The 24,030-nt window shown below is 41.0% G+C and overlaps 2 protein-coding genes across 2 annotated transcripts in view; one reads left to right on the top strand and one right to left on the bottom strand.

Annotated features, from left to right (window-relative positions):
* The window catches only part of LOC124592014 (clavesin-2-like), a 263,412-nt gene extending 243,427 nt beyond the window's left edge, over positions 1-19,985 (top strand). Inside the window, exon 9 of the mRNA XM_047131788.1 lies at positions 19,666-19,985. The gene's annotated coding sequence lies outside the window, so the exon portion shown is untranslated. The remainder of the gene's footprint in view (positions 1-19,665) is intronic.
* Positions 1,480-21,246, bottom strand: LOC124594259. Its single transcript, XM_047132623.1, has 4 exons — positions 21,109-21,246; positions 11,178-11,468; positions 2,757-2,841; positions 1,480-1,604 (listed from the first exon to the last, which is right to left on the bottom strand). The coding sequence occupies exons 1-4, from the start codon at positions 21,139-21,141 to the stop codon at positions 1,480-1,482; spliced, it is 534 nt and encodes a 177-aa protein (XP_046988579.1). The 5' UTR covers positions 21,142-21,246.
* Between the last annotated feature and the right edge of the window lie 2,784 nt (positions 21,247-24,030).

Genomic DNA, 24,030 nt, shown 5'->3' on the forward strand with positions numbered 1-24,030 from the left:
CTTTTGTTCGGTAAGTCACCTCATCTTTGTTTTTATATATAATATAATATGTATCTATCTTACACATATGCATTTGGTGATTTACTGGCCTACTGGGGTGTAACTTTGGTTAACAAAGGTGGATGCCATTTTTCAGTTACAATGATACAGAATAGTTTACATTGATTGCATCAGAGTTAGGTTCAATGTGATCAAGCAACTGGAAGATGGTTTACACTGACAATCTTATGTTATGTTTAAACAAGTTGTATGCCAGTATTTTGTGCTACTGCTGGAATCAAGCTTACAAAAGATGATTGAGAGTGAAGCATGTTCTAGTGGTTTCCCATCAAAAGTGCCTTGCATGCTATGTGCAATGGCACATAATGAACTGCTATAAGACTAATAAAATTTGAGGGATGTTCTTTGTGATTTTATGAATCTCTTTGTGGATGAATTGGTGCCTAAAGCAGATATGGTCACAACTGCATGCATGGATAATATAGCCCATGCTGCTGTGAATGGCATTATGGTGGGAGAACCCAAACTACACATGGTTAAGTGCAGCTACAGCAGGGAGTCCTGATGTATGCCGTGTGGCAGCGCAGACACAAGGCACACAGACAGACATCTACGGGACAGTTGATGAACAAACTATTCAGACTAAAAGTGCTATGCTGAAGAGGCATACTGACAATGACGAGGCAAGAACAATCAGCAAAGTGGAAAGTGGTGTCGGTACCTCAGGCATTTTGTCAATGCAGCGAGCCAGTACACAAGCCCCTGCATATACCCAAATGTGAGGGATGGGTGCTAGTAGGCATGCACACTTGTCAGGATCTTCCACAGCACCTAAAATGCAGAAAGAACACAATGGTATCAGTTGTTATGGATTCCAGTTGATTATCTATCAAAGATAGAAAGTAGACATTGGTTCATCCTTTTCTCTTAGCTGCCAACAATCCTGCAGTCGGAATCAGAACATACAGGAAGAAAATGCTAACCCTGGAACTGGGTGACAATTTCTGCGCTACATGGATATTTTTCATTGCTGAAGTGACTGGACCAATTTTAGGACCTGATTTTCTCCAACATTTTTTGATTTTGCCTGATTCAGTGCACAAATGCTTAGTGCAAATACCTATCACTCCCAAACTCACTATCATGTCAGACTGCATACTGTGCAACTCCGTCACTTTTGGACACATGAAGATTTCTGGGCCTACCGCATCTTCTGCATTGGTCATGCAACAGTCACGATAATCTCAAAGTTGAGTCCACACAAGTGCACTATGATAGAAGACACAGGTCACTTATTTGCACAATACAATCAAGCATTTGGAGTTGAGAGAAACCTACAAGATACTCCAAGCATAAATTTCTGACATAAGACTGTGTTCTGTGGAATGGTCAATAGTTCATATATTACAAAATGAAAATGCTTAACTCCCATGTCACAAAAAGAACTGGACTGCACACATGAACAGTTATTCAACTGTTTTAACATCTGCACTGCACACCTACAGCATCAAATGGTGGCTGAGCTTCTTGCTCCTCTTCCTTCTTCAAGGCAGTCTGTGTCAGGCAATGACCTTGGCCAGCACCTGCTGCATGAGTTTCCTGTGCTGAAAGAAGGCAACAGAAGTCATTCCACTCAACATTATATTTGGACAATACCAGGTCCCTGTGGCTTTCAGACTTTGTTGCTTGCCTTCCAATTAGTTATCTACAGCAAAATAGTAAATTGATAATTTGATCACTGAAGGAGACGTATCAACATCACATAGCATGTGGGCAGTTCCATTGCCAATGGTAAAGAAGAAAAATGGATCATAGAGAATCTGTGCAGACTACAGGGGTTTAAACACACACACTATTCCTGACTGGTACCCAGTTTCTCTGATAGCAGACTTTAATGGTAACCTAGAAGGGGCTTGCTACTTAATTGTTATTGACAGTGCTAAGGTGCTCTCATAAATGCCTATGGCTCCATTTAATAAAAAAAAAAAAAAAAAAAAAAAAAAAAAAAAAAAAAAAAAAAAAAAAACAATATTATTCTTCTGCCCTGCAAAACACTGCACAAACTTTACATGCATGAGGTGCTGCACAGCCTGTCATTCATGTTCTGTTACATTGATAGTATTATGAAAAACAATAGAAGGGCACATCAAGCTTCTATATACTTTGTTCTGTAGACTGGAGTGCTATGGTGTAATGTTTAATAAGAACAAGTGTGTTTTTGTAAAAGAAGAAGTAAAGTTTATTGGCTACACCATATCAAACCACGGTATCAATTGCTTCCCAAAAAAGTGACAGTCATTGTAAACATACCTCCTTCTTCCACATTGAAAGGCCTTAGACGTTTCCTTGGGATATTATATATTATTACAGAAGACACTTTCCACACTTGGGATCCGGCCGGGGTGGCCGATCGGTTCTAGGCACTACAGCCTGGAACAGCGCGACCACTATGGTCGCAGGTTCGAATCCTGCCTCGGGCATGGGTGTGTGTGATGTCCTTAGGTTAGTTAGGTTTAAGTAGTTCTAAGTTCTAGGGGACTGATGACCTTAGAAGTTAAGTCCCATTATGCTCAGAGCCATTTGAACCACACTTTGGAGACCTGCAGGAGCCTCTTAACAAGCTGCTCACTGGTAAAAATACATCTGGCAGCAAAAACTTCCGTGGACTCCCAAAGCTACATCCACATATGGTGACATAAAAATGCATTGGTGAATGCTACAGCATTGGTACATCCTGTTCAGAATGTACCAATTACCTTGCAGATTGTCAGACAGTGCTGGGCACAGTTTTACAACAATATGTTGCAGCCAAATGGCAACCCTTGGGTTCCTTCCAAAAACCTGTCAGTGCACAAGAAACAAAGGAATGTGTTTGACAGGAAACTCATGGCCATATATTTAACTATCAAGCATTTATGACCTTTCCTAGAGGGACAGATATTTAAATTTTTCACAGATCACAAATCTCTGACTTCCTTATTCAAACATGTTACTGATCTCATCAGGTTTAGTATTCCTCAAAGTATTACAATGGATGGGGTAGACAGTTTGAATGCCAACTGTCTGAGTAGCTCCTGAGATTATGAGGGTGCAACCACACCCTGAAAGCAGCTTTAGCCTGCTGTGCAGAATACTGGACAATGACACTACTGTTAATACTTCTAGGACTCCACACAGTAATTAAGGAAGACTTACTGTGTTCCTCTGCCTAGTTAGTCTATGAAGATCAGGTGAGAACATTGGGCGAATTTTTCTCCAGTATGTCAGTTAGGGAATATGCCACATTTTTACACAGCCTGCAAACTTATGTGTTATAACGTCAAGTTTAACAAATATATTTCAGAACGACACAACACATATAAGTCACAGGGTAAGTTGACAAGCAAGACATGTGTACATGTTAGCATTTGAATGAGCACTGAGTCCCAGTCTAGCGGCCGCTGCTCGGCTGGCTGCTTAGGTGGTGCAGCTGCTGCATGGCTGGCAGACAGCGCCGCACGTAGAGGACGCGCGTAATTGCGCGGCGGCGCTTTGAATGATCGGCGAGTCACAACATTATGTGCAATTCCTCAAACCTATCAGTCTGCCATGACATGGAGATAGACCCATTTTAATCCAGAAAGACTTGTTCAAATGTTACTTTGTATGGATAAGAGATGCCACTGCAGGACCTTGTCTTTCTCTACCACATTTGAGGCTCACCAGCATACTCTAAAACATGACCATACAAATCATGCAATGAAAGAGCCCAATTGTTATATTCCCCACATGACATTTCAGCAAGGATAGAAACTTAGTGACCTTGTAAAGACCAAAAAGACAATGGTGTTTCTGCAGTCTGGTAGGCAAGTACTTAGTCGACACCCGATGGTCTTGGTGGCCTCAGGGTTTCAAGTTCAGTCCAGTTGGTTTACCTGACAGACCATGTCTTGATGTGAAGCGAGTGGAAGCATTGATTCATGAGTTAGTTGTGATATAAAAATGAAATGTATGTTTGTATTGAATGATATGACTTATATTCTTTGGAGACACATCTCTATGTTCACTGTATCATTGTTCTATGTATACTGAGTAAATGTAATCAAGTGTTGACTACTATCACAATTGAGTGTGAGGTAACTGGAGGAACAGTTCCTCTAAAACCTTTGTTTGTAGTCTGGTTTGTATGTCTTGCAGTATTTTGAATTTCTCTGTTTCATTTTCTAGTTAATCTACTGTAATTTGGAGTTCTCTTATATCTTCCTTAATTTCTATAATCCATTTGATGTTTATCTTGCTATTCCACAATTTTTCTATTATTATCTAACTAATTCTGTTCTCTGGTGCTCTCATCAGATGTCCAAATAATGGGATGTGTTTTTTCATGATTGTGTTCATTACCACAATTATTTTCTTACATACTGTTTCATTTGAAGCTATTACCCATTGCCTATTTACTTGATATTGTTTATTTATGCATGTCCAAATTATTTTTCTTTCTGTCTTGAGTAGTCTGTCAATTTCTGTTGTATTTGTTGTTTTGGAGATGATTTCAGCTGCATATTTTATTTTTGGTTGTTTAACTTTTTATAATGTTTTAATTTTGCAGCTGTTGATAGACTTTTTTGTTGTACCAGTATGTGGTTTTGGTAATATAATTTGCTTTCTTCAGTTTTTTATTCTACATTTCCATGGCACTTTCTCATTTAGGCTCTATGTTATGATTTTCCCTTAATATTTAAATTTGTCAACAACTTTTATTTCCTATTCTTCAACTGTAATTTTGTTTGCAAGTGGTGGATCAATCACGATAATCTCTGCTCTTTCAAATGATATTCTAATGCTGATTTTTGTGTTATTTTATGTAGTGGTTTAACTTGTTGCCTGGCTTGTTGAACATTAATGCGTGAGAGAAGAAGACCATCATCAAAACCCAAGCAGTTTTAACTTATATAATTTTCTTGCTTCCAATTCTTATGTTCTTTTGGTTATCCTTGTACCAAATCATTCTTTCATCATATATTCCAGCTTATAGTTGAACAGTAATGGTGATTGGTGGTCATCTTGTCTTAAGCCTGTTTTTATGAGGAATGGTACAGAAATTTCTCTCTGAACTCGACTTTTGATTTGGTGTTGGCTAGGGTAAGTTCAATTACTTTCATTAGTTTTGGATGAAGTCCTAGATTCCTTAGAAATTTTAATAATGATGGTCTATGGAGACAATCATATGCCTTCTTAAAGTGTACAAATGCTATTGGCAGAGGTTCATTCTGTTTCCTGAAGTATGTCATAATTTATTTTAAACTAATGATCTGCTTTACACAGCTTCTCCAAGGTTGAAACTTCCCTGGTATTCCCCTAACTCCTTATCTATTTGTTCCTTGACTCTTCCACATAGGATCTTGGATAAACTCTTGTATGCAGAGTCTAGGAGTGAGATTCCTCTTTAGTTGTCCAGATTGCTCTTTATCTGTTTTCTGATGCAGTGGGTGAATAATAGCCATGGGCTAATATTCAGAGAACTGTTCAGTTATACACATTTTTGTTAGAGCCATGTGCAAGGAGAACTTGACTGTGTCATTTCAATATTTCCATGTTTCAACAAAAACCCAAGTTTCTCCCAATGCTTTACAATTTTTTGCCTTTAAAATGCCTTTTCCACATCCTGGAAAGTTGGAGGGTCTAATTTGTTGGGTTTACTTTTCATTGGGTTATTTATGTGGATTTGTAAGAGATCTTTGGTTTCTTTGTGGTTCAAATGTTTATGGGATGCTTTTATTACGCTTTCAGCATTTTCTTCATTACTGTGTGCCATTCTTTCTTCATCTTTCAGTATTAATGTTGGGAGCTCATATATTGTATTTGTTTCCAAAGTTGCCCTTTCTTGGAAGAAAGATTAAGGAAAGGCAAACCTACGTTTCTAGCATTTGCAGACTTAGAGAAAGTTTTTGACAATGTTACCTGGAATACTCTCTTTCAGATTCTGAAGGTGGCAGGGGTAAAATACTGGGAGTGAAAGTCTATTTAAAATTTGTACAGAAACCAGATGGGAGTCATAACAGTCGAGGGGCATGAAAGGGAAGCAGTGGTTGAGAAGGGAGTGAAACAGGGTTGTAGCCTATCCCCAACATTATTCAACCTGCATATTGAGCAAGCAGTAAAGGAAACAAAAGAAAAATTTGGAGTAGGAATTAAAATCCATGGAGAAGAAATAAAAACTTTGAGGTTTGCCGATGACATTGTAATTCTGTCAGAGACCGCAAAGGACCTGGAAGAGCAGCTGAACAGAACGGACAGTGTCTTGAAAAGATGATACAAGATGAACATCAAAATAAGGATAATGGTATGTAGTCAAATTAAATCAGGTGATGCTAAGGGTATTAGATTACGAAATGAGACACTTAAAGTAGCAAATGAGTTTTGTTATTTGGGGAGCAAAATAACTGATGATGGTTGAAGTACAGAGGATATAAAATGTAGACTAGCTATGGCAAGGAAAGCATTCTGACAAAGAGAAATTTGTTAACATCGAGTACATAAGAGTCAGGAAGTCTCTTCTGAAAGCATTTGTATGGAGTGTGGCCATGCGTGAAAGAAGGACAATATACAGTTTTGACAACAAGAGAATAGAAGCCTTCGAAATGTGGTGATACAGAAGAATTCTCAAGATTATATGGGTAGATCACATAACTAATGAAGAGGTTCTGAACAGAATTGGGGAGAAAAGAAATTTGTGGCATAACTTGACAAGAAGGAGGGTAGGACACGTTCTGAGGCATCAAGGGATCACCAATTTAGTACTGGAGTGAAGTGTGGAGGGTAAAAATCATAGAGGAAGACCAAGAGATGAATAGCAGATTCAGTAGGATGTAAGTTCAAGTAGTTATTCAGAGATGAAGAGGCCTGCACAGGATAGAGTAGCGTCAAACCAGTCTCTAGACTGAAGACCACCACAACAACATTATTATTATTATTGTTATTATTACCATCAGCACTTTCAGTCATAACAGTAACATATATAATCATACAATTACAACTCATTCTATGTGCATAAGTGTTCTCCTTCATGATTAGTTCTGTAGTACATCTACATCTACATACATACTCCGCAATCCACCATACAGTGCATGGTGGAGGGTACCTCAGATGACAAATAGCATCTTCTCTCCCTGTTCCACTCCCAAAAAGAATGAGGGAAAAATGATTGCCTATATGTCTCTGTACAAGCCCTAATCTCTCTTATCTTATCTTTGTGATCTTTCCGCAAAATATAAGTTGGCAGCAGTAAAACTGTACTGCAGTCAGTCTCAAATGCTGGTTCTCTAAATTTCCTCAGTAGCGATTCACAAAAAGAGTGCCTCCTTTCCTCTAGCGACTCCCACCCGAGTTCCTGAAGCATTTCCGTAACACTCACATGATGATGAAACCTACCAGTAACAAAACCAATAGCCCGCCTCTGAGTTGCTTCTATGTCCTCCCTCAATCCGACCTGATAGGGATCCCAAACACTCAAGCAGTACTCAAGAGTAGGTCGTATTAGTGTTTTATAAGCAGTCTCCTTTACAGATGAACCACATCTTCCCAAAATTCTACCAATGAACTGAAGATGACTATCCGCCTTCCCCACAACTGCCATTACATGCTTGTCCCACTTCATATCGCTCTGCAATGTTACACCCAAGTATTTAATCATCGTGACTGTGTCAAGCGCAACACTACTACTGGAGTATTCAAACATTACGGGATTCTTTTTCCTATTCATCTTGCATTAATTTACATTTATCTATAATTAGAGTTCGCGGCCATTCTTTACACCAATCATAAATCCTGTCCAAGTCATCTTGTATCCTCCTACAGTCACTCAACGACGACACCTTGCCGTACACCATAGCATCGTCAGCAAACAGCCGCACATTTCTATCCACCCTATCCAAAAGATCATTTATGTTGATAGAAAACAACAGCGGACCTACCACACTTCCCTAGGGTACTCCAGATGATACCCTCACCTCCGATGAACACTCACCATCGAGGACAACGTACTGGGTTCTATTACTTAAGAAGTCCGTGCTGGCGCACGGACAGCAACTTCTCTGTCTCAAGGAAATTCATTATATTCGAACTGAGAATATGTTCAAGAATCCTGCAACAAACTGATGTTAAGGATATTGGTCTGTAATTTTGAGGACCCGTCCTTCTACCCTTCTTATATACAGGCATCACCTGCGCTTTTTTCCAGTCGCTCAGGACTTTACATTGGGCAAGAGATTCACGATAAATGCAAGCTAAGTAAGGAGCCAATGCAGTAGAGTACTCTCTGTAAACGGAATTGGAATCCCATCAGGACCTGGCATTTCATTTATTTTCAATCCATTCAGCTGCTTCACAACCCCAGGGATGTCTATCACTATGTCCTCCATACGGGAATCTGTACGAGACTCGAATGGTGATATGTTTGTACGATCCTCCTGCATGAAAGATTTCTCAAATGCTAAATTTAAAATTTCAGCTTTCGTTTTTCTGTCTTCCGTTGCCAGGCCAGACTGATCAGTGAGTGACTGGATGGACACTTTCGACACGCTTACTGATTTTACGTAAGACCAGAATTTCCTTGGGTTTTCAGCAGGATCTTTTGCTAAGGTATGACAGTGGTAGCAGTTGTATGCTTCATGCATCGCTCTTTTTACAGCAGCATGAATCTCTACTAACTTTTGCCTGTCCTCATTCTCCCGATCTTTCTTGTACCGCGAGTGCAACTGTCTTTGCTTCTGGAGCATTCTCTGAATTGTGCTGTTAAACCATGGTGGGTCTTTTCCGTCCGTAACCCACATTTTTGGCACATACTTGTCCAATATGTGATTTACAATGTGTTTAAAATTTGCCCATAATTCTTCCACATCCATCGTACTGGAAGTAAATGAAGTCGATTCATTTACTAAGTGGGATGCTAACAACTGCTTATCACCTCTTTCTAGTAAGAATACTCTCCTAGCCTTCTTGACTGACTTTTTAACTTTTGTGACCATAGTTGTAATGACAACATCATGATCACTAATCCCTGTCTCAACACTGACACCGTCAATGAGGTCTGGTCTGTTCGTGGCTACCAGATCCAAAATATTTCCATTATGCGTTGGCTGTCAATTTAGCTGCTCAAAACAGTTTTCGGATAATGTGTTCACACGACGGCTTGTCTGTACCACCTGTACTGAATCCATAGACATCCCAGTCTATACTAGGTAGGTTGAAGTCGCCTCCAACTAATATAGCATGATCCGGGTACTTCTGCGATACAGAGTGTAGACTCTCTTTGAATGATTCTAGAACTGTCACGGTGGAACCTGGTGGCCGGTAATAACACCCAACAATTAACTTTATTTCTCCTAGCCCTGTTAAATGTGTCCAGATAACTTCACAATCACACTCTACTTCGACCTCAGTAGACACAATATTTATGTCAACTGCAATGAAGACACCACCTCCTACGGTGTCTAATCTGTCTTTCCAATATACGTTCCAACCCTCACTAAATATTTCAGAACTTCCTATCTCAGGATTCAGCCAGGTCTCAGTCCCGAGAATAATTTGCACGCCACACGCTTCCTGGAGGGCAGTAAATTCAGGAACTTTATTCCGAACACTCTGAAAATTTACTGCTAATATCTTGATAGCTGAAGTGTCTTTACACTGACCGCGTCCTGATTTCCCTGCCTGCACATCGACTGGTGAGTGTTCATCAGGACACCTCGCACTACTGCCTAGCCTAAAAAAAAACCATGTGCACGCCACAAGTACTCTGCTACCCAAGTAGCCACTTCCTTTGTGTAGTGCACCCCTGACCTATCTAGGGGCATCCTACAATTCCCCACCCAATAGCGCAAGTCTAGAAATCTGCAGCCAAGACCATCACAGAGTTGATGAAGCCTCTGGTTGAGACGCTCGATTCGTCTCCAAACCAAAGGACCCCGATCCACTCTGGGAACGATGCTGCAAATAGAGAGCTCTGCTTGCACCCTGCGTGCGAGGTCAGCGGTCTTCACCAAATCCGCCAGCCGCCTGTACGAACTGAGGGTCACCTCAGAATCCAAGCGACAGCATCATTGGTGCCAACATGAGCAACTACTTGCAGACGAATGTACCCCGTACGCTCTATAGCTGCAGGCAAGGCCACCTCTACGTTTTGGATAAGGCCCTCAGGCAGACAAACTGAGTGCACGTTGGACTTCTTTCCAGCCCTGTACGCTATTTCCCTAAGGGGCTCCATCACCCGCAATGATGAATGAATGACTAGATAAAGGCTAGTGATACGGATACAGCATGGGATAATGTACTCGGTCACTGCTGAAAATGCTGCTTCTTCATGTCTTGTCTTCCTGACATTGTTAAAAAATATCTTTGATTCAGTGTAATTTGGGACTTTTTTTATGAAATGGGAAAATAGAATTTCATTTTCAATATGATTTTATTTGCATTTGAAAACAAAACATTTTCCATTCTCTCCTGTCATCGCCCAATGAGCAATCTTTGTGTAGGCTGACTGCACCTAGTCATTATTAAAATTAAATTGTAAATGTCTCCTGGAGTACTAGAGAGAAAGCAGTGCAATTGTCATATATGTGAATAAATTAATTTTTGGCAATATAATGTAATAGGGTAGACAAAAAAATCTACTCACCAAGTGGCAGCAGAACACACACATTAAAGAATATTATGATTTGGCAAGCTTTCAGAGCTAGTGGCTCCTTCTTCAGACAGAAATATTGAAGTGGAAGGAAGATGGGTGAAGGAAAAGGACTGGAGAGGTCCAGGAAAGATTTCATTCTCATCCCGTCTGGTAAGTCTCTCCTGACCTGTGGTTCTGGGTCACTTTTCCAATATCCACCCCTTTTCCTAGACCTCTCAAGTCTCTTTTCTTCAGTCCTCTTCCTTCCCCAACAACCCTGGCTGAAGAAGAAGTCACTGGCTCTGAAAGCTTGCCTAATTATAATCTTATTTTAAGTGTGTGTTCTGCCACCGCTTGGTGAGTAGATTTTTTATCTATCATTTTTCATTATATTGTCAAATATTGATTGTTTTCTTTGAATAAATTAATTGTAATATTAAGAAAATTTTGCATTTAGAGTGGCACAACTTGAGATAATATTACTGAAATACAAGGAAAAAACATTTCTATTTCAAATTTTCTAAGAGAATAATACATATGCATTGATAAGACAGAAGTAGTGTCTTCCATCAGAAGAAGACGTGAAATAACTTTCACATCCATTTTTATGGTATTTACATATAATTTTAATAAATTCAACACAATTAATTTGCTCAAAATGAGGTAAATTGGTGATGATTATGTGTGAGAATAAATGTAGAGCTTTGTTACTGTTGTATATATGAACATATTTTTTCTTGCAGCATATATAACATCCTAATTCATTTAAAAATTCAATTCTGTGTATCTTCTTGAGGTTTCTTGCCATATCCATTCTTGCGCCATGCTGGAAAAAAAAAGAAGGAATTATACAGATTTTGCTTAGCCAATAAAAATTGACATTTTAAGAAAAATGATTGTCTCCTGATTTATATACCAAGAACTTGTGTAAAGACATTGTATATTTTTCTACTTGTCCTGACTAGTATTATTATTTGGTAAAATATTTGAATTGAATTGAATTGAATTTTATTTGATCCTGTAAGATTACATTGTGTACAGTAAATGTGCGTGTAATATAGGACATGTTAAAAGTATTAACATTCATTATAACTTATGTTTCTACACCTTTAGCTTACATTTTTACATCATTGATAATGAATAACAATATATACAAATTTAATGGCATAAGTATTCTGCAACACTGTAAAACTCTTTTTCAATGAGATAATCTTTAATTTTTTTTGGAAAGTCATTGTCAAGCACACTATCTTGCAGGTTTTTAGGTAGACTTCTTAGTAGTCTGATACCAGAGTACTGGGATCCTTTTTTTAGTACATCGGAGCAAGTTTTTATTATACAACCAAGTTAGCAATGCAATGTAAGCATAAATGTAAACAATTTGTTGCTGCAATGTTGTATTGTTGCTCAAAATTGTTTATCTGAATGTGTACACATAAGTGTTAATTCTGATGCATGTAATATGTTTTTAAATACTAACAAAGAGATAGAGGGGCTGGCCAGTACTTACCTCAGCTCAGTACAGCCGATAGATACACATAAAACAGAACTGAAAATTTACATTCCTAGCTTTCGGAACTTTGTTCCTTCATCAGGGAGGAGAGAGGGGAAAAAAGGGAAGAAGGGAAAGTGGATTCAGTTACTCACAACCCAGGTTATGAAGCAACAGGGAAAGGTAAACAGGGAGGGTAGCAAGGATGGAGGCATGGTTGTCAGAGGGAAGCCAAAGATATTCTACTGTAAGTACTGTGCCAGCTTCAAACCAAAGAGGATGCATACAGAAGTAAAGAGGTATATAGTATAAAGATAAACACAACTATGTAGGATGAAAAGATGCGTGAATGGCTAAAGAGGAAAGGGAAAGAGGAGAAGACTGAAGAGTGAATGGGAGTGAGGTTGTTTAACGTAGGTTCAGTCCAGGGGGATGGCGGGATGAAAGGATGTGTTGGAGTGCAAGTTCCCATCTCCGCAGTTCAGAGGGACTGGTGTTGGGTGGGAGAAGCCAAATGGCACATACGGTGTAGCAGGTTCCTAGGTCCCTAGAATTATGCTGGAAGGCATGCTCCGCTACTGGGTATTGGGCATCTCCTAGGCGGATAGTTCGTCTGTGTCCGTTCATGCGCTCAGCCAGTTTGGTTGTTGTCATGCCGATGTAAAAGGCTGTGCAGTGCAGGCATGTCAGTTGATAAATGACATGTGTAGTTTCACACGTAGCCCTGCCTTGAATTGTGTATGTTTTACCAGTAGCGGGGCTGGAGTAGGTGGTTGTGGGGGGATGCATGGGGCAGGTTTTGCAGCGGGGTCGGTTACAGGGGTAGGAACCGCTGGGTAGAGAAGGTGGTCTGGGAATATTGTAGGGTTTAACAAGGATGTTACGGAGGTTAGGGGGGCGACGAAGGCAACTCTGGGTGGTGTGGGGAGAATTTTGTCAAGGGATGATCTCATTTCAGGGGTTGACTTGAGAAAGTCATATCCCTGGCGGAGTAATTTGTTGATGTTTTCGAGGCCAGGATAATATTGGGTGACAAGGGGGATGCTTCTGTGTGGTCTGGGGGTAGGAACATTGTTGTTGGACGGGGAGGAATGTATTGCTCGGGAAATCTGTTTGTGGACAAGGTCTGCAGGATAGTTGCGGGAGAGGAAAGCACTGGTCAGGTTATTGGTGTAGTTGTTGAGGGATTCGTCACTGGAGCAGATACGTTTGCCACGAATACCTAGGCTGTAGGGAAGGGAGCGTTTGATGTGGAAAGGATGGCAGCTATCAAAGTGAAGGTACTGTTGTTTGTTTGTGGGTTTGATATGGACAGAGGTGTGGATGTGAGCTTCAACAAGATGAAGGTCAACATCCAGGAAGGTGGCTTGGGTTTTGGAGAAGGACCAGGTGAAATTCAGATTCGAAAAGGAGTTGAGGTTATGGAGGAAATTAAGGAGTGTTTCTTCACCATGAGTCCAGACCACAAAGATGTCATCTATAAACCTATACCAGGCCAGGGGAAGCAGCTGTTGGGTCTTCAGGAAAGCCTCCTCCATGCGGCCCATGAAGAGGTTGGCATGGGAGGGAGCCATCCTGGTTCCCATGGCCGTTCCCCTGATTTGTTTGTAGGTCTGGCCTTCAAAAGTGAAGTAATTATGGGTGAGGATGAAGTTGGTAAGTGTGATAAGGAACGAGGTTTTTGGAAGATCTTCGGGTGGGCGTTGGGAGAGGTAGTGCTCAAGGGCAGAGAGACCATGGGTATGTGGGATGTTTGTGTAAAGGGATGTAGCATCTATGGTGACAAGAAAGGTTTCAGGTGGGAGAGGAGTGGGAATGGATTTGAGGCGTTCTAGGAAGTGGTTTGTGTCTTTGATGTAGGATGGGAGTCTGCGGGTGATAGGTTGTAGGTGCTGGTCTACCAGAGCTGAGATACGTTCGGTTGGGGATTTGAAGCCTGCTACAATGGGACGGCCAGGATGGTTCTCTTTGTGGATTTTGGGTAATAGGTAGAAGGTAGGGGTACGTGGCTCAGGTGGAGTGAGTAAGTCTATGGAAGCCGTTGTGAGGCCTTGTGAGGGACCTTGGATTTTTAGGATTTTTTTCAGCTCAGTCTGGATGGAGGGAATGGGATCCTGGGTAACAGCTTTGTAGGTTGAGGTGTCAGAGAGTTGACACAGTCCTTCTGCCACATACTCCACACGGTCAAGTACGACAGTTGTGGAGCCTTTATCCGCTGGGAGGATGACAATAGAGCGGTCTATTTTCAGCTCCTTAATGGCACGGGATTCAGCTGGGGTGATGTTGGGGGTTGTCGGGATGTTCTTCAAGAAGGACTGGGAGGCAACGCTGGATGTAAGGAATTCCTGAAATGTCTGCAAGGGATGGTTTTGGGGGAGGGGAGGAGGATCCCTTTGAGAAGGCAGTCGGAACTGTTCTAGACAGGGTTCAACACTGGGTCTAGTACTTGGGGGCTGTGTTTGGGTAGTGAAGTGATATTTCCAGTTGAGGTTCCGGGTGAATGAGAGGAGATCTTTAACCAGGGCAGTGTGGTTGAATTTAGGTGTGGGGCTAAAGGTTAAGCCTTTTGATAGAACAGATGTCTCTGGAGGAGAGAGGGATCTGGATGAGAGGTTTAGGACTGAATTGGGACTGGTGATATGTGGCATTTGACTGTGGTTATAGTTGAGATTTGGTCTGTGTGGGGTATGTGCTGTGATGGGGAGATTGAGTAGGGTGGCTAGGCTAGGTTTGTTGGCTATGAGGGGGGGTTTGTTGAAGGTTCTGTTGTGGTTGGTGTTTGTGAGTGATAGGGAGAGGGACCCCACTTCTTAGGTGTTGCACTAGCACTGTGGATAGTTTTTTCAGATGGTGTGTGGCATGGAACTCAAGTTTGCAGCTGGCTTCTAGGATGATGTTCCTCAGTGTGTTCTCCAAGCAAGGGTTTGAGAGGTGGAGGACTTTGAAGAGAGATAGGAGCTGTTGGGAGTGGTGGTTACATGAAGTAGTGTAGAGATTCAGGACAAGTTGGGTAAGGGCTAAGGATTGAAGGTTCTGGAAGTCCAGGAGAGACTGGTGGAAGGAGGAATTGCACCCGGAGATGGGAACTTTTAAGGTAAGCCCTTTAGGGGTAATTCCAAAGGTTAAGCAGGACTGGAGGAAAAGTATGTGGGATTGCAGTTTGGCTACTGTGAATGCATGTTTCCGGAATGAATGTAAATAATGTGGTATAGGATTAGGGTACCCCCCTCATAGCCAACAAACCTAGCCTAGCCACCCTACTCAATCTCCCCATCCCAGCACATACCCCACACAGACCAAATCTCAACTATAACCACAGTCAAATGCCACATATCACCAGTCCCAATTCAGTCCTAAACCTCTCATCCAGATCCCTCTCTCCTCCAGAGACATCTGTTCTATCAAAAGGCTTAACCTTTAGCCCCACACCTAAATTCAACCACACTGCCCTGGTTAAAGATCTCCTCTCATTCACCCGGAACCTCAACTGGAAATATCACTTCACTACCCAAACACAGCCCCCAAGTACTAGACCCAGTGTTGAACCCTGTCTAGAACAGTTCCGACTGCCTTCTCAAAGGGATCCTCCTCCCCTCCCCCAAAACCATCCCTTGCAGACATTTCAGGAATTCCTTACATCCAGCGTTGCCTCCCAGTCCTTCTTGAAGAACATCCCGACAACCCCCAACATCACCCCAGCTGAATCCCGTGCCATTAAGGAGCTGAAAATAGACCGCTCTATTGTCATCCTCCCAGTGGATAAAGGCTCCACAACTGTCATACTTGACCGTGTGGAGTATGTGGCAGAAGGACTGTGTCAACTCTCTGACACCTCAACCTACAAAGCTGTTACCCAGGATCCCATTCCCTCCATCCAGACTGAGCTGCAAAAAATCCTAAAAATCCAAGGTCCCTCACAAGGCCTCACAACGGCTTCCATAGACTTACTCACTCCACCTGAGCCACGTACCCCTACCTTCTACCTATTACCCAAAATCCACAAAGAGAACCATCCTGGCCGTCCCATTGTAGCAGGCTTCAAATCCCCAACCGAACGTATCTCAGCTCTGGTAGACCAGCACCTACAGCCTATCACCCGCAGACTCCCATCCTACATCAAAGACACAAACCACTTCCTAGAACGCCTCAAATCCATTCCCACTCCTCTCCCACCTGAAACCTTTCTTGTCACCATAGATGCTACATCCCTTTACACAAACATCCCACATACCCATGGTCTCTCTGCCCTTGAGCACTACCTCTCCCAACGCCCACCCGAAGATCTTCCAAAAACCTCGTTCCTTATCACACTTACCAACTTCATCCTCACCCATAATTACTTCACTTTTGAAGGCCAGACCTACAAACAAATCAGGGGAACGGCCATGGGAACCAGGATGGCTCCCTCCTATGCCAACCTCTTCATGGGCCGCATGGAGGAGGCTTTCCTGAAGACCCAACAGCTGCTTCCCCTGGCCTGGTATAGGTTTATAGATGACATCTTTGTGGTCTGGACTCATGGTGAAGAAACACTCCTTAATTTCCTCCATAACCTCAACTCCTTTTCGAATCTGAATTTCACCTGGTCCTTCTCCAAAACCCTAGCCACCTTCCTGGATGTTGACCTTCATCTTGTTGAAGCTCACATCCACACCTCTGTCCATATCAAACCCACAAACAAACAACAGTACCTTCACTTTGATAGCTGCCATCCTTTCCACATCAAACGCTCCCTTCCCTACAGCCTAGGTATTCGTGGCAAACGTATCTGCTCCAGTGACGAATCCCTCAACAACTACACCAATAACCTGACCAGTGCTTTCCTCTCCCGCAACTATCCTGCAGACCTTGTCCACAAACAGATTTCCCGAACAATACATTCCTCCCCGTCCAACAACAATGTTCCTACCCCCAGACCACACAGAAGCATCCCCCTTGTCACCCAATATTATCCTGGCCTCGAAAACATCAACAAATTACTCCGCCAGGGATATGACTTTCTCAAGTCAACCCCTGAAATGAGATCATCCCTTGACAAAATTCTCCCCACACCACTCAGAGTTGCCTTTCGTCGCCCCCCTAACCTCCGTAACATCCTTGTTAAACCCTACAATATTCCCAGACTACCTTCTCTACCCAGCGGTTCCTACCCCTGTAACCGACCCCGCTGCAAAACCTGCCCCATGCATCCCCCCACAACCACCTACTCCAGCCCCGCTACTGGTAAAACATACACAATTCAAGGCAGGGCTACATGTGAAACTACACATGTCATTTATCAACTGACATGCCTGCACTGCACAGCCTTTTACATCGGCATGACAACAACCAAACTGGCTGAGCGCATGAACGGACACAGACGAACTGTCCGCCTAGGAGATGCCCAATACCCAGTAGCGGAGCATGCCTTCCAGCATAATTCTAGGGACCTAGGAACCTGCTACACCGTATGTGCCATTTGGCTTCTCCCACCCAACACCAGTCCCTCTGAACTGCGGAGATGGGAACTTGCACTCCAACACATCCTTTCATCCCGCCATCCCCCTGGACTGAACCTACGTTAAACAACCTCACTCCCATTCACTCTTCAGTCTTCTCCTCTTTCCCTTTCCTCTTTAGCCATTCACGCATCTTTTCATCCTACATAGTTGTGTTTATCTTTATACTATATACCTCTTTACTTCTGTATGTATCCTCTTTGGTTTGAAGCTGGCACAGTACTTACAGTAGAATATCTTTGGCTTCCCTCTGACAACCATGCCTCCATCCTTGCTACCCTCCCTGTTTACCTTTCCCTGTTGCTTCATAACCTGGGTTGTGAGTAACTGAATCCACTTTCCCTTCTTCCCTTTTTTCCCCTCTCTCCTCCCTGATAAAGGAACAAAGTTCCGAAAGCTAGGAATGTAAATTTTCAGTTCTGTTTTATGTGTATCTATCGGCTGTACTGAGCTGAGGTAAGTACTGGACAGCCCCTCTATCTCTTTGTTAGTATTTGTTTCACATCTTATATGAGATTTTCCATTAATCATTTAGTAATATGTTTTTATTTCTTCTAGTGTCCCATGTTGTTACTATGAGTCATGTCAAGAATTAACCATATTATGCACTGCTGTATTGTTAACATTGTAAAAATACTGACTTGTTCCATATCCTTGCCACTACATTGCTATCAGTATCAATCAAAATCACAATAAAATAAAGTATATTGGGAATCATATCAACCATGTCAGCTGCATAATTTTCTCATGTCAGCTGCATAATTTTCTGTTAGCAGTAACTCAACTTTTTCAGTCATTTATCTTGTAAAGTTTGACACTGGAAAGTGGGAGGTGGAAGTGGAAGTGGAATATAGACCTGTCTCCAAAAAATAATAGCTGTCAAAGAAACTGGCAAAGATGGCAATGAAGTATCACATCACAGACCTATTTCACTACATGTTATAGTTTAAAAACTACTAAAAAGGATGTTGGTAAATTAAATCCAAGCATTAATTCATTAATTGACAAAGTAGCTCCATTCCAACAAGCCAGTTTTCAAAGGAAGCACAGATACTGTGATCAGGCTTCTATCGAAGCAGGCTATTAGCATAAACTAAAGATTGCAGTAGCTACACCACCATGACCTGCTACTTAAATCTGCAGAAATCATGTCATGTAAAGTACTCGTTAATCTAAAGTATAGCATGCTTAGCGAAAGGTGGTTCCAAGTATTCCTTAGAGAAAAATGTTGTAGATGGTGAGGCCTGGTTGATGAGCTGCCACAGTGTTCTGTGCTACCATCAAGCATTTGTAATCTTTATCCCATGGTATGCCCAACAATAATGCTACAGAGATCCTATTTGCAGATGTCCTAGCACCTGATTATCTAGCAGGAAACCTGGAAGAGTACAAAAGAGCTTTGACCACAGGTTTATACACAATGGGTCATTGCTTCAAGAACTGCAGATTGAAGACAAAACCATCTATAACAGAGATAAATGCTGACTATCTCAATAATTGGGAGATGAATCACAAATTAAAGACGGTATTTGAGAATGTGTCTCCAGAATATGACCCGTACCCAAAACACTTGTTAGTCATTTTGGACTGGGCCCATACTTTTAAGAACTACTTAGAAAATACAGCAAAAAAGTGAACATCACAACTGACATCATTAGAAAGGTAGTTGGGTCAGGATGGGGTGCAAATGCAGGTGCTCTTTGTATTGCCACATTGGCATTGATTTACTCTACAGCACAGCACTGTGCTCCATTTCAGAAAAACAGTGCACATGTTGCACAAAAAGTTGATGTTAAGCTTTTAAATCAGGCAATGAGAATAATTAGTAACACTACTAAACTGATGCCACTGCCATGGCTGCTTGTATTATGTAATGCTGCACATAATTAATTAGCAACTGTAAGAGAGTTCCAGAAGCCTCTTATATATGATGTGTGTCAAGAATGGAGAGAGGTTTGGCAGAAGTTTCCTCCAGAAAATTCTCACCTTATTGCTGGTTCTACAAAATGTGGAAATATATTTGGTCTTTGCAGGAAACGATGGACAACTCTCAATCAATACAGGGAATGGAAGGCATAGTGCCTGTTAGTATGATAGGGTGCAAGGATCATCTGACATGTAACTGTGGGGACACTGTGCAAATTACACAGTACCTGGTGAAGACTCAAAAATTTCCTGGTGGACTCAATGAACTGAATTTGATGACATGAAGATGTGTGAATTGGTTAAGAGACCTAGATGTTCAGTTACAAAATTTTTGAGTGTTAGTTGTTTATATTATGTTTGTTTTACTACAATATATTGTTTATGTAAGTTTAACCATTTATATGTGAACATAAAATGAGCATGTAAATGATATGAATAATAATAACAAATCTGAAGCTAAACTCTTTCTCTACAGAGAATCTGTTGTGGTTACTTTGTTTTAATAAAATGACTGAGATTCCTTTGTATCCAGCTTATTATGCACTGGACAGCCACTGTCTTTCTTTAATATAATTGGCCTTTCAATTTAGGATGTGATACTCATAATGTGCTCCACACAGAACAACTCAGAAAACATTTACTAAATAGCATACATATACCTCAACTATGGTGTCCTAGCACAGGACTGTTCAGATATACATATGATAGTACAAAAACAATGAGTCCACATCAGACAGTAAATCTGGGAAATCAACTAGCACTCAGATGCTCTTCAGCATTCAGTCAAAGTAAAGATGGTTGCCATATCTTACTTCAGAGTTACATTAATTAATAAATAAGTGAGACTCTGCTGAAGTCTCTGCAGCAGAAGTCTCTGACTGGGCTATTGGCCTAAGTGTACATAGAGTACATACTCTCTATGCTTTGGCACTAGGAGTAGGTGGGTACGGAGCCCAATATCCTGGCCATTTTTTTTACCCTAATTAACATCCACAGCACTCACCTGATAGCAAGATGACTAGACCTTGGGCCATCCTGGAGGGACTCAAGTGAGGAAAAACATGTTCCCCTACCTAGGACTGATTCCAAGACCTCCAGGGCGGTGTGGGGTGGGGGGTTGTGATTATTATTGTTTTTGTAGATGTATAAATTGTTTAGTACACCATCTTACTCACGTGAGCCTGGCAACTAATTTTGTGGTCCGCCAGAAAGCAAAGGGAAACATAACTACCTTAGTTTCCAGTTTGCACGGCCACATTCTGGTCCAGCCCACTGAAAGAAAAGTTTCTATCCTCCTATTTCTTTGCGAGATCAGGACTATGATTTTAAATAAAAGTATAAATTCCAATCAAAATTATATTGCGTGAAGTTTCTCACATACAACAAGTGGAAATTCACTACTTTCAATTGAAAGCGAGTCTTTCTATTCTAACAGCACACTTAGCATCTCAGAGGTGACCTCTACGGTACATTCCTACCAGATTGTCTTTCGCCCTGACTAAAATTACTCAGTGAATGGTATGCAATAAATGTTCAAAATAAATGCTCACCATAAAAGTAGAAATAAAGTCACCACTTGCCATGTGGAATTGTAACTCACATGGACAGCACACTAGCAGTTATTTTGGCGAATTATAAGCAATCCAGGATGGTGTACAGTCCTCGTGAGTTCACTACTAGTTTTTACCGCAAAATACGCGCTTTGTCACAGTTCAACTCTGACGTCATCTGAGGCAGAGTGCAATCTGACATTTAACAGACATGGATCTTACAGCAGCTGAACGCAAAGTGAACTTTCTTACTGCCCCACGGGCTGTATTTATATAGGTGCCGGAGCGGACGGCCCAGGGAACATCTGTTGTCTACGGGTATCTGCATGCTGCAGCAGCCTCCAAAGGACGGCTATCTTGAGCACATAATCTTTAATAACATATTTACAAATTACTTCAGAAAGTTCTTAATTTTTACTTGTATACAGTTTAGCTGCTTGAAATCACAGAAACAGTTTCAGCTCACTTGACTGAAAACTTTGCTTTCTAGAATTTTTAGAGTGGAACTATCAGTAGATCATTACCTCTGAACCATACCTGTACTAGAACTTATATCAGCTGTTATTAACACTACAACTCTTAAATGGGGTATTATTCTATCATTTGGTATATTTTATCATCCACTTTAACCAAAATTCTCTATCATTAAAACTGCACGTACTTAATCTACAACAATTGGGTACACTTTAGTTACAAAATTGTTTATTACTTAATTACTCAAAAACTATAAAAGGTAGCTTAACGTGGTCTCTCAGTTATTATTTTTGGGGTGAACTGAAGCACAAAACAAATTTTCATGTTTCTAAGTCCATTATTTAGCACTTTTGATTTTTCTTAAAATCGAGGATTCTGGCGTTAATTTTTGTTATATTGTTTTGGGGACCTGCACCACTTATTTATAAGCTCTAACTGCACATTCTGACAAAATTCTGGCTTTCTAGTTTCATTATTTAGCGCCACTTATTTTTCTCTTAAAATGACATTTTTACGTAAACTATTAAGTCTACAACATAAAGACTTGGTATTTGGAACATTACAACACTAAACTATATTTTAACAAAGTTTTAAACATAAATTTTGATCTGTAATTTCATATTTAATTGTGGTGCAATACTTCTGCGCTACACGCAGATGCATTGAGGTGACATGGCGCTGCTAGCAGTGAACTGGGGTAAGTCCCACCACACTCGCTCACCACAGTATCTTGCACATGATACAGTGCTTGATTTACCTCAGCAGGAGTGATGCACTCTACCCACTAGACCACCAGTGCCACACAGAAAGTAAATTAATGCAGTATTTAAAGCCCGCAGTGTTGTAAATTGAAAAAAAAAACTGCATTAGAAGTGATAGATGTAATTCTGAACTGTATATACTACCCGAAAATTGCGTGTAGAAGAATGAAACCTAACCTCATCACTGGAAACTTTGTATACCTAACTAACAATGTAGTATTTAAGTAAATGGACTCCGAGTAAGATGGTGGACAGTGCAGTGCAACATATTGAGTACACTCTTATTAAGATTGGAAAAGTGGCAGAAGAAGGAGGATATATGAAGAAGGAAATGAAGAACAAAGTACTAGAGGCAGTGAGTGAAATAAGAAAATGCTTAGATTCTTTGGAAAACGAAACAAAAACAAAGAAGGAGGAGAATAGGAATCCTATGAGAGAGGTTATGATTAGCCAACAAGAGAAGACGAGGGAGGAGGAAGACAGCTGCACTGACAGACAAATAGCGACATCTATTGAAGAGACGCAGGAAACAGCACATAGTTGACACTGGACTGCAGGAAAACTAGCGATATCTATTGGAGAGATGCAGGAAACAGCACATAGTGGACAGAGGCAGACGGAAGAGACACCTACAGGAGCTGAAAAGAACTTCAATGGAGATGTCTTCAGAATAGGTAGCTCTCTGGAAAAAGTAAAAAAAGATGAAAATAACATAGAAATGGGATAATTGAGGCATAAAATGGAGGAGATAATGGAGTCCCAAAAGAACCAACTAGGGATATTAATACAGGAGCAAATAAAGAAAACTCTAAAAAAGGAAAGTCACTTAGAACAAGAGAAAACCAAAACTGATGGAAACAACATACAAACTTTGGCTTTAGAAATGTAATGGCACCAGAGAGGCAGTTCTGACGTTGCCGTTGATATTGCAAGCAAGACTAAAGACAAATCAAGATACGTTCATATAAGTATAACAACGAAGTTGAACCAGGGGGAATGACAATATACAGAAGTACTCTGTTCCAGCAACAAAATCAGCCACAGGTCCAAATCAATGCACATGAGCAACATGATGAAACCCAAAATGAGGTTAATGAACTAGAGGGACATCTTGACAGGAGTGCTGTGGTAGGGAGGAGCTGGTACAGGAGAAGAAACCAGAGTAATAATAAAGCCATAAATGGTACATAAAAAGATGAAGAAATGCAAGCAGCAGAAAAAACAGCATGGCTATATATCGGTAACCTAAAGAGATTCACCACGACTGATACAGTAGTGAAGTACCTTAACAAGAACGGAATACTGGGGCAACTAGAATGTGAAGAACTGTGCACACTGGTAACAAAAAAGCTTTCAAAGTAGGCATTCTGTTTGAAGATATACAAATCACACAAGAACCTGAATTCTGGCCTGAAAATGTGAAAGTTCATTGATTTCGTTTCCCAAGAAGATCAATGGAAGAGGGAGCAGGCTCATCCAAACCACAAAGAAAACCAGAAGAACAAGGAATAAAAGCCATCTTGTGGAATACAGAGGGAATAAAAAGTGCTCTTAATATAACACCAACAGACATTCTGCAAAACTCAGATCTTGCAATTTTAACAGAAACCTTCCTGATAGACAACTGGCGACATAAAGATTCTTTCAATTTTCACCTAGTAGCAAAGAAGGTAGAAAGAGGATGACC

Source organism: Schistocerca americana, chromosome 2 (genome assembly GCF_021461395.2).
Source record: "Schistocerca americana isolate TAMUIC-IGC-003095 chromosome 2, iqSchAmer2.1, whole genome shotgun sequence".
NCBI lineage: Eukaryota > Metazoa > Arthropoda > Insecta > Orthoptera > Acrididae > Schistocerca > Schistocerca americana.